Genomic DNA, 15,795 nt, shown 5'->3' with positions numbered 1-15,795 from the left:
CCCATTGACTTGATTGAAGGAGAGAATAACACCACTGCCATTCTTAGGGCCTTCCATTACATAAAAGGGGAGAACATCACCACTTTCATTCTCTAGGCCTCCCATCCCCTAATCTCTCGAGGGGTAGAATGGCACCGCTACCATTCCAGTGGTTCCATCAAAGAAGAATGGGAGTGGTTGGAATTCTCAAGGTATCCCATCGAAACGCCCTAAAGGAGTGAATGGTGCCAACGTCCCATTCTCCCTTACATTTAGGGAAGAATGACGGTGGTGCGATTCTCAAATCCTCCTATCACATGGGGTGAATGGCACTAGTGTCAGTCATCCTTACATTCAAGGAATGGCAATGGTGCCATTTTCAATGCCTCATATCCCACCTTGATGTCATGTTAAATGGTAGAATGACACCACTCCCATTCTCCTTACATTTAAGGAATGGCACTGGTGCCATTCTCAAGGCCTCACATCCTATCATCTTGAGGGGTAGAATGGCACCACTGCCATTTCCCCTTACTTTCAATGGCTGCCATTATCATGTCCTCCCATCACCTTGAAGGGGAGAATGGCACGACAACTAATCTCCCTTACATTTAAGGAAGAATGGCAGTAGTGCCATTCTCCCTTGCATTCTAGGAAGAATGACAGTAGTGCCATTCTCAAGGCTTCCCATCACTTCTTGGAGAGAATGACACTAGTGCCATTCTCCCTTACATTCAAGGAATGGTAGTGGTGCCATTCTCAAGGCCTCACATCCCATCATCCTTAGGGGTAGAATGGAACCACTGCCATTCCCCCCTACATTCAAGGCTGGTCGGTAGTGGTGCCATTCCTCTTTATATTCAAGGGGGTGCGTCTATTTAGCGAGCCAAGAGCAGTGAGCACAGAGCAGTGAGTAGAAATAAAGTCCTTGTGAAAGTGAGCAAGTAGGGGCATGGTATGATGTTAAGCGAGCATGTAATGTTAAAGAGAAGAGTGAAACCATAGTGCAACTCTATAATGAACAGAACAAAGAAGACTAAAAAAGTTTAAAAATGACTATTGCAAATAAAGCATTTTCAAATGAATGGTGCGGATATAAAAAATCACTACAAAACTCATACTACTTGGCTCGCTAAAAAGACGTTGAATTGGTCATTGAGCTACTAATAGAAACAAACTATTGTTTGCAACCACATGGAAACCACAGCGACCAGAGAGCATAGAAATCAAGCCATTAAGATGCACACCAATTTTAATAGCCATACCACTGACACAACAATATAATACTCTTTAGAAACCATAACCATAGGATTTAAAAATTTTATAATCCAAATAAAAATTGTCCAACAATGAGCTACATGCTATTGTAAAAAACATTCAGAAGCATAACATCCATCAAAACATTACTTCCAATAGTCCCAAAAAAATGATTGTCTCAATTAAAAAAAAGACTATCTCTAATGGCATTCTGATGTAGACATGTGATCCTCATAACTGCAAGAGACACAAAGAAAAGAAAATAAGCTTTATCAATACAAAATTATTCTCTACTAACATATTTATCTTTTCAACATGCATACCTTTGCTGAGTATGGTTCTAACAGGTGATCATAGATCCGCTCATCCTTGTCTAACATTATGACATTGCGATCCATAAATGCTGCCACTAGCCCAAGAGTTCCAGTGCCAGCAAACAAATCCAAAATCGTGTCCCCAGGACGACTGAAGACGGAGACGATGTATTTGCTAAGCCGCTGACCTCTCTGACAACCGCCCCGCCATGGTCTACCCTTTCTCTTCACCAGATCCTCCGATGGCACTCTTGAAAACGCACACAAACCATTAACCATATGCCATAAAGATCACCGAAAATCATTTTAAATTCTATTTTGATTTGAATGCATACATACATGTCAAAGATAAGATCTTGCCCTACATCAAGATCATCACCTAGTGCCAAATCCCTTAGTTGATCCCCATGCATCACAAAACTTGTAGCAGGAGATGTTGAGCGAACAAAAACAGCCAATATTAGACAAGTGACCTACAAGCAAAGACACATTGGTTGTTCATGCATTTTCACCTTAAATGGGACAAAGAAGATTTGCACAAATGACAGCCCCAAAGAGAACAACACTAATACCTGGGTAGTAATCATTTGCCCCATCTTCTTCCCAATAGGTGGAGTACACCTCACAACCTGTCTATGATAAATGCCAAACCCAACACTCTGTGCAACCTGCTCAATGGTCACTCCTTCTTCCATAGTGTAAAGGCATGTAAAGAAGCCTCGATCCGAGAGACAAGAATCAACAACTTTAAAAGTAGAGTCATACATGCCATCACCAATCTTATTCCAATATGGAACCTTGTTTGCAACACAACCTCCAATGATGATATTTGAGGGGAAGTCTGCAAATATCAACTCCACACAGTAATCGGACCCTCTACTCTTGACATTCCCTACTGTGCAAATAACATTCATAGCATCAAGCACTTGCTTTCCCAATGAGGATGCATCCTCCATGTTCACAAAAGTAGCTGCAAGGTCCTCAATACTGACATTGAAGGCATAAATGGTTCCTATAGACAGGTTTTTGACATTTAACACACATAGTCTCAAGTCAAAACAATCGGATCACGATGGAGATGAGGTAGGAAGCTCACATACCTGGAGCTTGCAATGTCTTGGTTATGATGTCACTTGGTTGTATCCCGCCTGCACTACTATTGGATGTCTGTTGTTGACTCTGCTCCCTATTTGCTTCCATTGCTCGATTCACCTCCAATGCACGATTCACTATTTCCCTCCCTAAATTCACTGGCAATGACTTACGAAAAGAAGCTGATGCAATCGATGTTGCATGTGATGTGGATGTGGCCTCATTATGATCAATTTGCTGGCTACGAAGCTCCAATATAGACTTATGTTGGCGATACAGATCAAGCTCCTCCTCAGGCACATGGTTTCTTTCAAGGTCCAACCACCACGGGCAGAAACGAGACTCTATGCTTGACATGGCCTGTTCAATGACAAACATGGGTAAACATAACTCACCCTCAATATGAACATGTTTCTCAATCATGGATTCAAAATGACAAATTCAATCACTTACTCTTCCAAGCTTCAAATCGGCATACATATAAGATTGATTGTCAACACAAAGCCACACACTAGCGAGAGGGGGTAAAATATCCAATTGGTGCTCCTCAATTTCAGAAAGCAACCATCTGCAAGCCAAAGCACAAATGATAAAACAACACACAGAAAGAAGCGTGCATGTTTTTTAACAAGGAATATCTGGGTTATGTTGGAGGAAAACCTATAAACGACTCGCCGTGTAGCACTTTGTAGGCCTGGTTGATGGTCAATATCATGGCTAAATTTTATGCCTCCTTCGTGCACTTTGAAAGCCCTTTTGAAGTACTTTCTTCTGCATAGAACAACAAAAGAGGTGAATCGGCTCTCACCTGGCAACCTGACTCGATCGGCATTTTTAATATCATTTTGGATTCTCAAACCCAGCTCTGTGATCTGAAGCCAGTAGGAGTACATGTGCAGCCATTCCCTAACCTTTGTCTTATCATTTGGCATACCCTCAAGTGATCGCACTGCAGCCTGAGAGTTGTCCAATAGCTTGACAATGTGAGCCTTATCTGTGTCTCTGATGCAAGCAGAACCTATCATATTGAGCTTTTCCTCTGTGGCCACATGATTGCTTGACGCGTGCCATGGGAGGGAGAGCACTGCACACCAAAAGGCCTCACCGTTGGAGGGATCAGCAATCCTTGCATATTTTGATGTTTTTCCTCTGTAGAGAACTTCTACCTTTCGAGTCACATTCTCCCTAGCAGACTCGGCAAGTGGTCCATTTGATGCCTCATCAATTTTTTGCTCCATCTCATCCTTGAACAAGAGCCAAGTCATAATCTGGATTGGCAAATGAAGCCAACTAGGCCTTCCTCTGGCAGATGCACTCTGCATCTCTCTCTCAACCCATAGCTTGTCCTCATTGTCCAAATGTGCCATGAGAGTTGTTAGGTCGGACTCTCCCAATCTTCTTAGTTGAAATAGACGATCACCAAATGTGGTTGGCACAAATGCATAATCATGCGTCCTACAAAACAAAGAAGAAATATGTTAATATTCTTGAGTACAAACAGCTTACTTGACATAGAAGGAGACTCTGATGACAAATTAACTTACTTGTTCAACCTGGACAATGAAAACAAAAGCTCACCCACATCCCTCCGCTCGAACACATAAAATTTACAGAGAACACAACAATGCATGGACAAATCCCCTTGAAACCCTGTAATAAAACACAAAATTAGGAAGGACAAAGAAGCATAAGAAACTATAACATCCCAATGAGAACTCACCTGTAGAAATGCAGTCCATCCAAGCATTGTGTCGATTATTACCATCAAGAATATGCACCATTTTTCGGCTCAAGTACGGACCCCACTCGGGGTCAAGTGCAAGAGTTTCCTCAAATTGTTGATTCACAGTCCTCCAATGCTCATCCCAAGAGATTTATCTGTTGAGGGAGAAACCTTTCGGATTGCCTCCGTCTGGATCATCCTACAGAGAGGAACACGTGGAGGTGGAGACCTAAATTTGACTCCTATCCTATCTAAAAAGGCTTGTGGAGTAGATGTCTCTAGAATCTTCCCAAAAATGTCAACCTTATTTTTTTTCTGCTTGCTTCCTTCAGTTTGGGTTGTGACAACTGTTTCTTCTTGATCCTCTAGTGGATGTGTGTTCTCTTCCCCCTCTATCTCTCTCCCAGTATCCTCAGTATTCTCACCTTCATCCTCATTATCACCACCTTGAGTATTCTCACCCTCATTTTGATCACCTTTATTTTCCTCAATTGCCCCCACTACATTTTGTCCATCCTCCTTATTTCTTTCATCACTATGTAGATGCTGCCTATCCATATCCACCTCCAGGTTAGTGTCATCTATGATATGTACCGCATGCTCTGTAGTAGTAGGGTTTGAGGAGGCGGCTTGCTCCAAAGTGCTAGAAAAATCAGCTTGCCTCCTTGTGTGTCTCGATGAGCTCTCACCTGGGCCAACCTGCACACTCTTTTTCCGCTTAGCAAGAGGTAACTCATCCATTTTTGCATAACAAGAACCTTTCAAGCAAGATGCTCTAGTGAAATGACTCGAACTCATTTGAAAACCAGATAGCCATGCAAAAATACAAGAACAAATCTTCAAATAGTATTGTACTCGTATTGTATAATTAATTGATTATTTTAACAGCAAATTCAGTAATACGACACAAACTTAAAGAAAAGGTGGCACATTCACTAAAGAGATTAAATTCAGTACTGCAACACAATCATCAAACAAAGGTGGCACATTCACTATCCAACAAAACGGCCAACTCATTATAACGAACAGAATATCTTTGAGATTATCATATGGAGTGCTTTGGCCCAAATTCCAAGGCATTCAAAGCCGTATTGAATATTTTAAAAAAATCTCCATTGGAAAATATTTACGGAGCCCTTTTCAGGTGTTAATTTATTGGAAAATATATAAAGATTCGGTAGCCCAAATCTGAAGGCATTCAATATTGAGTACTAATAAACTTTAGAAGTGATATTTCGCAATCCAACACTTTTTTAAGGACAAACTTTTTTCTTTTTGTGCTATTGTTCTTTAGATGCACATGTTTGCTGGTCTCCTCTCTCGACTGTGTGAGCCGTTTCTCAACCAAGAAGACATCAAATGTGAGTTTTTTGAGCTTCTTGTATATACACAAAGTCTGCATAATATAGACAGTAGTAAGAGAGACAGTCTATGCAATGTGTTTGAGACAGCACCATATAGATAGCATGTTCTTACACTACTCTCTCCAAATTTCTGCCGCCGGGGGGATCCAAAGCTTGAAACGAACTCAAAATCGTGATGATTTTGTCACTGCTCGGCAGCAAAACATCCTATTATTTTGTGCGCTGAGCGCACAAATTAATTCAAGAAAAATAACAAGAGGTAACGCCGCACATCTCATACTGTGTGTGGAGTGTGGCAACAGCAAAACATCCTATTATTTTGTGCGCTGAGCGCACAAATTCATTCAAGAAAAATAGCAAGAAGTAACGCCGCACATCTCATACTACTGTGTGTGGAGTGTGGCGGTAGCAAAACATCCTATTATTTTGTGCGCTGAGCGCACAAATTCATTCAGGCAAAATAGCACAAATTCATGGATGATGATACCTTTCTGTGTCTCTTTGTTGGGGAGAAAGATTGGAGTGGGGAGAGGGCCCTGTGCATGAGATCAGCGTTTCTTTGCTGGGGAGACGTATGATGCTTCATGATCGCTTCTCTGCATGTGTGTTCGAGGGAAGATGCTTCTGTGTGGAGGACGACTAAAAGCGTTAAGTAATCGCTTCATAAGAAGTAGTCGACTACTAAAAACCCTAAGTTAGGCACTGGACAAATTTTTTTATCCTAACACTAATGAATTTCAACACTAAAATTTAAGGGTTTGGTCAATATTTTTCCGATTTATTTAAATCTATAGCACAGTTATGCTATGGCATCCAACTGGTAGAGTTTTTGAAATCTAACAGGAGATTATGAAAAAGCGCAAGAACTAACACAAAGCAAATATGTGTGTGTGTGTGTGTGTGTGCGTGTGTGTGTATACATACACACACGTGTACACACAAACATATATACATATATACATGTACTCTTTTTGATACCCTTCATTATGACTATTTTTGTAATAAATATTTTTATTTGCTTCTACCTATAGTCTTAAAATGAGCCTGGTAAAATTGTATTATGGCTAGTATATGCTATTGATTAGAGCAAGAACATCTAGTATTAAAATATTTTTGGCTAATATTCAATGTATATTCCTTAATTGTTGTTGTGATTGCATTATGCAGGGAGGCTCGTGTTTTCCTCCATTCTACAATGGGTGCATGCATCCGAGTCCCCTTCTTGAATGGCAAATGTCTTGTGTCAATCAACATGATCCGGGGGAAGCTTGGAACTATTGGTGGGATAAATGTGGAGGCCTTACTTGAAATTGGAGGAGAGTATGAGCCCATTTGTCCTTTACACTTGTATGCAGGGATTGGAGACGAGGCATATTTTATCTTGGAGCATTCATTGTCCTCTGTATATATTGCCAAATCAGAGAATTATTTTGAGACCCCAGAACAAGGCCCCTCAACTATATTTCCTCCCGGTTCTCGAAAGAGTACTCCAATGTAAGTGGCATTAACTTTGACTTTAACATTTTCTGTTTTGCATTGCGCATTGAATTAGAGAGCATTGTGCTTTACAGTGACTTGGACATTGAAGAGATAGAAGAAATCAATGTCCAAGCACATGGGTCATTGCAAGAGGAGATAGAGGTCTCTCCTGTGGAAAAGTGCTTTCAACATTTGGAAGAGGAAGATGTTCAGTTTGATACTGCGGTCTCTTGCTTTCAAATAATCCGCATGTTACCTCCTACTGATGTCTTGCACACTTTAATCCATGATTGTGATTACAAAGGCAAGGTAAAAGAGCTTCCCAAGGTGTACCCAGAGTTCAGTACATATGAGCTTGAAGGTGGGAAAGGTATGGAAGGGATGGAGCAAAAATACGAGGGCAACATTTGGACAAAGCCACAAACGCAAACTAGGGCCAATAAAACTTTTGTTCTTAGGAAGAGCTTCTGCGGGGGAACCTTCCAGTGCATGAATGAGCACTGCTCCTTTAGGACACGTATGAATCAACCAAACAAACTCCATTGGAATGGGCAGCTGATAAAATCTCCAAAATATGGGAATTTAGCAATTGGGAGTTTCGGGAATCTTGAGTGTTTTTTCTGCAAGCATGTGCCAATGTGTCTTAAAGAATGTCCTGCCTGTGTCTATTATTTTATGCCAAAAGAATCAATGCATAGCAGACTATTTATTCATTATGGCAAACATACACACATGGTTTCCAAGGGAATGTGCCGAGCATCGATACGAAATATCAAGGCCTTTGTAGCACGTGCAGTGGGCATCGACCACAACGCTGGGCCCAGAAAGGTACAAATGATTGTGGCAAGGGAGGTGGTTCTAAGAGCATTCACTGATGATGACAAGGCACAGGGAGAATTCATGACAGAGAGGGAGCTACAGGAGATGTCGCAAGAGTTGCAAAGTTTGATAAATGTCAAAAAGTACGTAGGAAGTGCAATTTAGCAAAGAATAGTATGCAATTATCATCTTTAATACACTAAGTATGCTTTATGAATGCAGGGTGAAGCAGATGGTAATGCAAACACGAAAAACAACACGGCCTCTGGGTGAAGGATATGAAGCCATTCTTAATCTAAAAAGAACATGCCATTTTGAGTTCTTCCATGGTTCTCGATTTCCATTGCAAGCCACCACTACTACTGAGCGTTGCTTTATCTTTAAGATGTCTACTACTGGACCTGGTTTTGGGATTGACATTGTTCGGCGAATGGACAAGGATGGTAATGGGGATCTTAATCAAGCATGGGTCTGCTTTGATCATGTGCATCGAGTGGATACTGGATGGCATACAATGGGAGCACATGTTTATGACCACATGTAAGTTACAAGCGGTAGAGAGCATTGCTTAATTTGTGTCTTTAATATAACTTTGTTTCCATTTGTGGCATGCAGGATTGGTGAGCTATTGACAATAGCAACTTGTGAATTTAGAGAAGAGGATGAGGATTCTCAAGTCATGTTTTGGGAAAATATGAATTTGGTAATGGTGGAGCACACAGGGAAGGTAGCAAATTTTTTTGGGTTTATGGCGGATGAGGCTGGCGCTAACTGGAATGCAGTAAGACGTGTCTTCAACGACGGAAAGGAGATGATTGAAAGGGAAAGGTCATGTTTATGGCATTGGGAAGACAACCTTCGTGTCCACATGCAGAGGTACATCTATAGCCCACATCAAGAAAAGCACAGGGAGATGTGTGAGAAGTGGAGGACTGCCCCAAACAAAGAAAGTGCCCTTCAGCAATTTCGCAGGATACGAGCATGGTGGGCAACTGGCAAGGCAGCTGATAGAAACATCTCTAAGCTTCTTAGCTGGTTGAGTTGGTGGCACTATAGGGTTAGTCGATGGGGTCATTTCATTTTAAAGGTAATGTTTGTAAGAGATTATTCATTGTATTATTGTGTGCCTCCTACTTATGTGCACTGCATTGTTTTTAATCAATTTCTACCACTCTCTTGTAGGATGGAGAGCCTATTGTCAATGCTCTTGTCCCAAGGACAAATATGTCAGACACCAAGCATGCAAGCTGGTTGGCAGGGGAGGGGTATAGGCAAAAGATTAGTCTTTATGATGCTTGTGTGACAGATCTAATCAATGCTTACTTCCAATGTGCCAGACAACTGGCTTTCTTGGAAGGAAAATACACAGGTTGTGGGCCTACATTGGAGCTTTTGGTTGAGAGAGCTCTTTCTTGACAGAAAGCAAGTCCATCCCCAATAGCTACCTCACGAGCAGTGGATGATGCAGTGGCGGGGACCCCTATGTTTTCAAATAGGGTAAAATTCAAGGGTGAGAATAAAACTATTCGAGCCAAAAGGCCACTACACGACTCGACAGAAGAAAACTTTGGCAACTCTAGCCATAGGCCTGAGTTTAACTATGTGACAAGAGAGAGGTTAGAGCCTGCAATAGAGGTCGATGAGCAATGCAAAGTTTTAGAGAGCCTTGAAAGTGATGTGCATGATACAAAGTGGGCCTTGCGGAGGATACCAACAGTGAATCGAGTTGAGTGCAACCACTGGGCATCAGGGAAAAAGTGTAGCTCAAGGTTGCGAGGGGGTGATGTCAGTCCTTGTTTTTGGAGTGATTGTCAACTATCCTCCTGGAAAAAGGAGAAGTATTGCTATTTTTGTAATACAGATGTTAGGCACACTTGGAAAATTACAAAGACAATATTACATCCACCAGAGGATGTCCCTTGTGTTTGGCCCATTGCTAAAGATACCAAGTTACAAGTGAAAGAAGCCTGCAAGCTTATTAGAGCAGGATATCGCACTGGTGACATTCTCCCTTACATTCAAGAAATGGCAGTGCTGCCATTCTCAAGGCCTCCCATCACTCACTTCATGGTTGGGCAGAATGGAACCACTACCATTCTTTCTTTAATGTAAGGAAGAATGGTAGTGGTGGCATTGTCAAGGCTTCACATCCCATAATCTTGAGGGGTAGAATGGCACCATCCATTCCCCCTTACTTTCACGAAAGAATGGCAATGGCTTCCATTCTCAAGTCCTCCCATCACCTTGAAGAGGACAATGGCATGACATGCCATTCTGCCTTACATTCAAGGAAGAATGGCACTGGTGCCATGCTCCCTTACATTGTAGGAAGAATGGCACTAGTGCCATTCTTTAGGCCTCCTATTACTTCGTGGTGTGGGGAGAATGGAACCACTTCCATTATCCCTTACATTCAAGGAATGGAAGTGGTGCCATTGTTAAGGCCTCAAATCCCACGTTTATGTCATCTTAAATGGTAGAATGGAACCACTACAGCTCTCCTTATATTCAAGGAATGGCAATGGTGCCATTCTCAAGGCCTCACATCCCGTCATCTTGACGGATAGAATGGAACCACTGCCATTTCCTCTTACTTTCACGTAACAATGGTAGTGGTGCCATTGTCATGTCCTCCTATCACCTTGAAGGGGAGATTGGCACGACTACTATTATCCCTTACATTCAAGCAACAATGGCAATGGTGCCGTTCTCCCTTACATTCTAGAAAGAATGACAGTGGTGCCATTCTCAATGCATCCTATCACTTCGTGGTGGGGAGAATGGCACTAGTGCCATTCTCCCGTACATTCAAGGAATGCCAGTGGTCCATCCTCAAGGCCTCACATAGCGTCATTGTGAGATCCCTGTTCCCACCGAGCAACGGATTCGGGGTACTAGCAACGGAAGTAGCACTTCTCGCGCGGGACAGGGGTCCCACACTCGGGGCCTCACCCACGGATATCCGGATAAGAGACTAATCCGTCGGTTGTTCCAAAACCGAACCCGGAAAAAACTTCCTTTACCGGAAAGCACGGGCGATTCCACCAGGATAACTTTTTACTCTAACGTAGTCAAGATCATTTCTAATCAAACTGATCCAATTATATCTGTAAGATTCCTCCCCAGCCTTCAAGGTATATAGGAGTAAGAATCTCCCTTTCAGATCTTATAATTATTCCCTCTCTAAAATAAAAGAAAGTTTCTGTTTAAAAAAGGAATACCCTTTTCCTAAAATACTTCTCAGGAGTCACGCCTATTTTAAGGATTTAGAACAATGAGTTTAGAAGTGAGAATCGGTGTTTTGGATACCAAGGTTTTGGTTTTCATTCGAGTATGGCCCAAAAGAAGTTCTTTATCTCTTGGGGAGTATAAGAAGTTATTCCCTAGATATTGTGATCCTTATATCTGAATTCAATGAAAGTAGGTGACTTAGCCTACAAGTTTCTTTTATCTCCTCATCTCAAAATTCTTAATGCCTTCTATAGAAAAATGTGTCAAACACAAATCATGGAAAGACGGTAAAACTTCAGTGGTAAGTTACCGTTGGCTTCTAGGTTACGCTAGCTCCTTCCTTTATATAAGTCGTAACTTTTACTTGTCACTCACAGTAATCTTACTCCCATCAATCTCCTTTCTTTCTTAATCTCCTTTATGGCTTGGCAACAGGAATTAGTTTTATCCCTGATGATTTCTCACCTTCAAGACGCAAGAGAGTCTGTGAAGAAAGACTTTATAGAACAGTATGAGCGCTCACTTTTTCCTCACCTAGGAACTTCTGTAGCGCAGACCAAATGGCGGACCTATCAAAACATAACTAGGGTAACACCCTGGGGTCAGCAACACTTTTGTAACAATGTCCGCTTGGCCATGGTTATTGAAGCTTTGGGTTTGGGTCCCCGATACTACTGTATCATGAGATCAAGGCATCTTGGGTTTTCTGAGCGGGTCTTCTTACTGGCATGTTTTCTTCCTCATGAGAAGATATGCCTTTACCCCGTTTTTGGCTTGCCTCTCAGAGGTCCTTTTGTTAGATCACCTCATACCACTGAGATAGGTGCGGCAATAACCAGCAGAATCATTCCCATAGATGAGTTACCCTATACTTGTGCAGCTTGTGAGGACTGCTTTTGTGACCATATGATGGACGGGCTTATGGAAGTGTAAAGAGTTCTTCTATCTTTACTGTATAAGTCCCGTGAATGAATAAAGTTTAAATCTTGTTCTTATTTTGAATCTTGCTCTCTTTAAGACTTTTCTTGGTGGTTAATCGTGATTAAAATTTTTCTCTAAGTCTCATATTCGTGCATCTTGCGAAATTATTCCAAGTTGCGAGATGAGGACATCTCGCGTTTTTTAAGTGGGGTAGAATGTAAGATTCCTCCCCCAACCCCTTTTTGATGTCTAGTATATTCCCCTGTAATCAATTCCTTTTCTAAAATATAAGAGATCTTGTTTGTGGCTGTTTTAACCTAGAGAGAGAAAATATTCTAGAGAGAGAATATTCAGATTTTGAATATTTTTGGATAGAAAAATATCTCTTATAATTCAGATGAGTTTCCCTGAAACAGAAATTTAAAAAAAGAATTTTCCAATGTGCAATTGGAATTAATTGGAAATAGGTATAAAGAACCTTAGCCTAAGGGTCTAGATTTTCAGAAATCTTTAGACTATGGTCCAATTAAGGTTTCTATGGGCCAATAGCATCAATCCATGTGTAGGGAGGAGATAAATCCAAATTGTAAAAAGAAAATACCCAAAAATGAGTAAATGCTCACATGAGGTGAAGAGTTGAAAATGTACAAGGTTTATTAGTAAAAAACTATGAGCAATATTAAAAATATGAGATATTTTGGGAATAATGATTTTATTATGACACATATGTAAGGAAGGGGAGTCCCTTAAATGCTCACATAAGATGAAGAGTTGAAAATGTACAAGGTTTATTAGTAAAAAACTATGAGCAATATTAAAATGATTCCATTATGACACATATGTAAGGAAGGAGAGTTCTTTAAAGGAGGTGCATATTTCACATAAGATGAAGAGTTGAAAATGTACAAGGGTTATTAATAAAAAACTATGAGCAATATTAAAAATATGAGATATTTTGGGAATAATGATTTTATTATGACACATATGTAAGGAAGGGGAGTCCCTTAAATGCTCACATAAGATAAAGAGTTGAAAATATACAAGGTTTAGTAGTAAAAAACTATGAGCAATATTAAAATGATTCCATTATGACACATATGTAAGGAAGGGGAATTCTTTAAAGGAGGTGCATATTTCACATGCTTGAATGAGTTTTAAACTCATAAAAATTAAGATATTTCATCTCTCCTCTCTCCTCATTCAAGTCTAGTTCCAAAAAGTTAGCTTAATTGACCTAAAAATGGTCAAAAAGTGACCAAACTGACTTGGAAAATTCTAGAATCAGTTTGTTTGGTTAGGAGCTCAAATTTTCCTATAAATAGAAGCCTCCCCTTGTTGAAAAAAAGATAGTGTCTTATGCTTTGTCACTCTACTCCACCTAAGCCAAAATATATAGTGTCTTATGCTTTGTTACTCTACTCCACCTAAGCCAAAATATATAGAGTCTTATGCCTTGTTACTCTACTCCACCTAAGCTAAAATATATAGTGTCTTATGCCTTGTTACTCTACTCCACCTAAGCCAAATTAGATAGTGTCTTATGCTTTGTCACTCTACTCCACCTAAGCCAAAATATATAGTGTCTTATGCTTTGTTACTCTACTCTACCTAAGCCAAAATATATAGTGTCTTATGCTTTGTTACTCTACTCCACCTAAGCCAAAATATATAGTGTCTTATGCCTTGTTACTCTACTCCACCTAAGCCAAAATATATAGTGTCTTAAGCATTGTTACTCTATTCTACCTAAGCCAAGAGTTGTGAATTCTTTAATAATTCACTAGTTTTTGATACTTCTCTCTTTCTTCAATCCCCATTGGTGGCTCCATCAACATACTAAACCAATTGATTGGTTGGGGGCCTCTACCGTGAATAAAGAATCAAGCAAATTATAAGGTAAGTATATTGAATTTTGTTTTTTCTATAATTTTTCAATGATTCTCTCTTCTCAACCCCTCTCAAGCTTGAGAAGTTTAATTGGTATGGTTTTTTAAATGCTATTGAAGTTAATTGGTGAATAGTAGTGAAGAGTTACATAATTTAATAAATGCTATAGAAGTTAATTTTCATTTATGTTTAAATTCTAATGGTTTTTATGTAATTTCTCTCTCTCACTCAAGAAATGGTCATACTCATGAACCATTCTCAATCCAAATGAAGCTTTTCATAAAGCCTTTCCTTAATCCAAGATTAAGCTATGCTTGAGGCCAAATTAATGGCTTTTTGCTATGCTTTTAGTTTATGCACATTGATGATTCAATCCATTATGGATTGATGACCCAATTAGAGACCATTCTAATTGTTTTCTTAATGATCCAATTAGAGACCATTATGGATTGATGATCCAATTAGAGACCATTCTAATTATTTCTTTAATAATGAGCTTTATCCCTTAGAAAAAAATTGAGATTTATCAGTCATAGTAGCGGAGCTATGGCAAATTTTTTATAGAAATTACGCATAAAATAAATTCATTCAAAGTATAAAAAGAGGAATTCCTACCATATCCTAAGAACTATCATCCTAGATTAATTAAAAGAATATTATTATGCATGGAGATATGGATGTTTGCATGTAGATGTAGAGGTATGGGTGTGAGTGTGAAAGTGGAGGTGGATGTATGCATGTAGATGTAGATGTATAGATGTAGATGTGGATGTGGAGGTGGGTGGATGCATGTAGATGTAGATGTATAGGTGTAGGTGAGAATGGAGATGTGGATGTATACATGTAGATGTAGATGTATAGATGTAGATGTGAATAGAGATGTGGATGTATACATGTAGATGTAGATGTATAGTTGTAGATATGAATAGAGATGTGGATGTATGCATGTAGATGTAGGTGTATAGACGTAGATGTGGATGTAGAGGTGGATGTATGCATGTAGATGTAGATGTATAGATGTGGATGTGAATGTGGAGTGGATGTATGCATGTAGATGTAGATGTATGGAGGTGAATGTGAATATGGATGTGGATGTATGCATAGGGATGTAGATGTATGCATGTAGATGTGAATGTACGCATATAGTTGTGGATGTATAGATGTGAATATACGATTGTGATGTGAGGGAATGTGAAGTGATGAGATGGAAATGATGTGATGGGATGAGTATACATATAAATGGAATATGGAATAAGTAATATAGATTGATAATGTGGAAAAATGAAAGTTAAAATAGAAATTGTGTTGTAAACTGTTTGTAAATACTGTTTGTAAATGCTATTTGTAAATGATTGTTTTATGTCAAGAATGCTGGGGGGAGCATTTTGACCGTCTTGTGATTAAAGTCGTGATGGTAAAGTTGCAACTGCTGACGGGGAGTCAATGAAGGACGTCTCGCGTAGCAAGGTCGGCCGAGGTCTTGACCAGCCTCGGTGCGATTAAAATGGTGAGCTTCCGGTACGGTGGATGAGGGGCCAAGGAAGCGGCCTATGCGTGAAGCGCTAGGTTACCTGCGAAGGATCCTAGAGGGTGCTGACCATACGGTGCTCGGGCTCTGGGTTGCCTAGGATACCCACGCGTGCGTCGAGGAAGATATTGGAACAGAGTTGGAGTTGTTTTCTGAAATCGAGCATGGATCTGGTTGATTGACCTTGCTGGTCTTCAATGG

The 15,795-nt window shown here is 40.2% G+C and overlaps 1 protein-coding gene across 1 annotated transcript; it reads left to right on the top strand.

Annotated features, from left to right (window-relative positions):
* Positions 1 to 7,903: 7,903 nt before the first annotated feature.
* LOC147614685 (uncharacterized) lies at positions 7,904 to 8,571 on the top strand. The gene is made up of 2 exons (XM_086779961.1): positions 7,904 to 8,170; positions 8,250 to 8,571. The coding sequence occupies exons 1-2, from the start codon at positions 7,941 to 7,943 to the stop codon at positions 8,569 to 8,571; spliced, it is 552 nt and encodes a 183-aa protein (XP_086636087.1). The 5' UTR covers positions 7,904 to 7,940.
* Positions 8,572 to 15,795: the final 7,224 nt, after the last annotated feature.

The sequence above is a fragment of the Cibotium barometz genome, chromosome 41 (assembly GCF_041138505.1).
Source record: "Cibotium barometz isolate CiBa-2024 chromosome 41, ASM4113850v1, whole genome shotgun sequence".
In the NCBI taxonomy this organism is placed as follows: Eukaryota; Viridiplantae; Streptophyta; class Polypodiopsida; order Cyatheales; family Cibotiaceae; genus Cibotium; species Cibotium barometz.
This window is presented reverse-complemented; position numbering and strand designations above follow the sequence as displayed.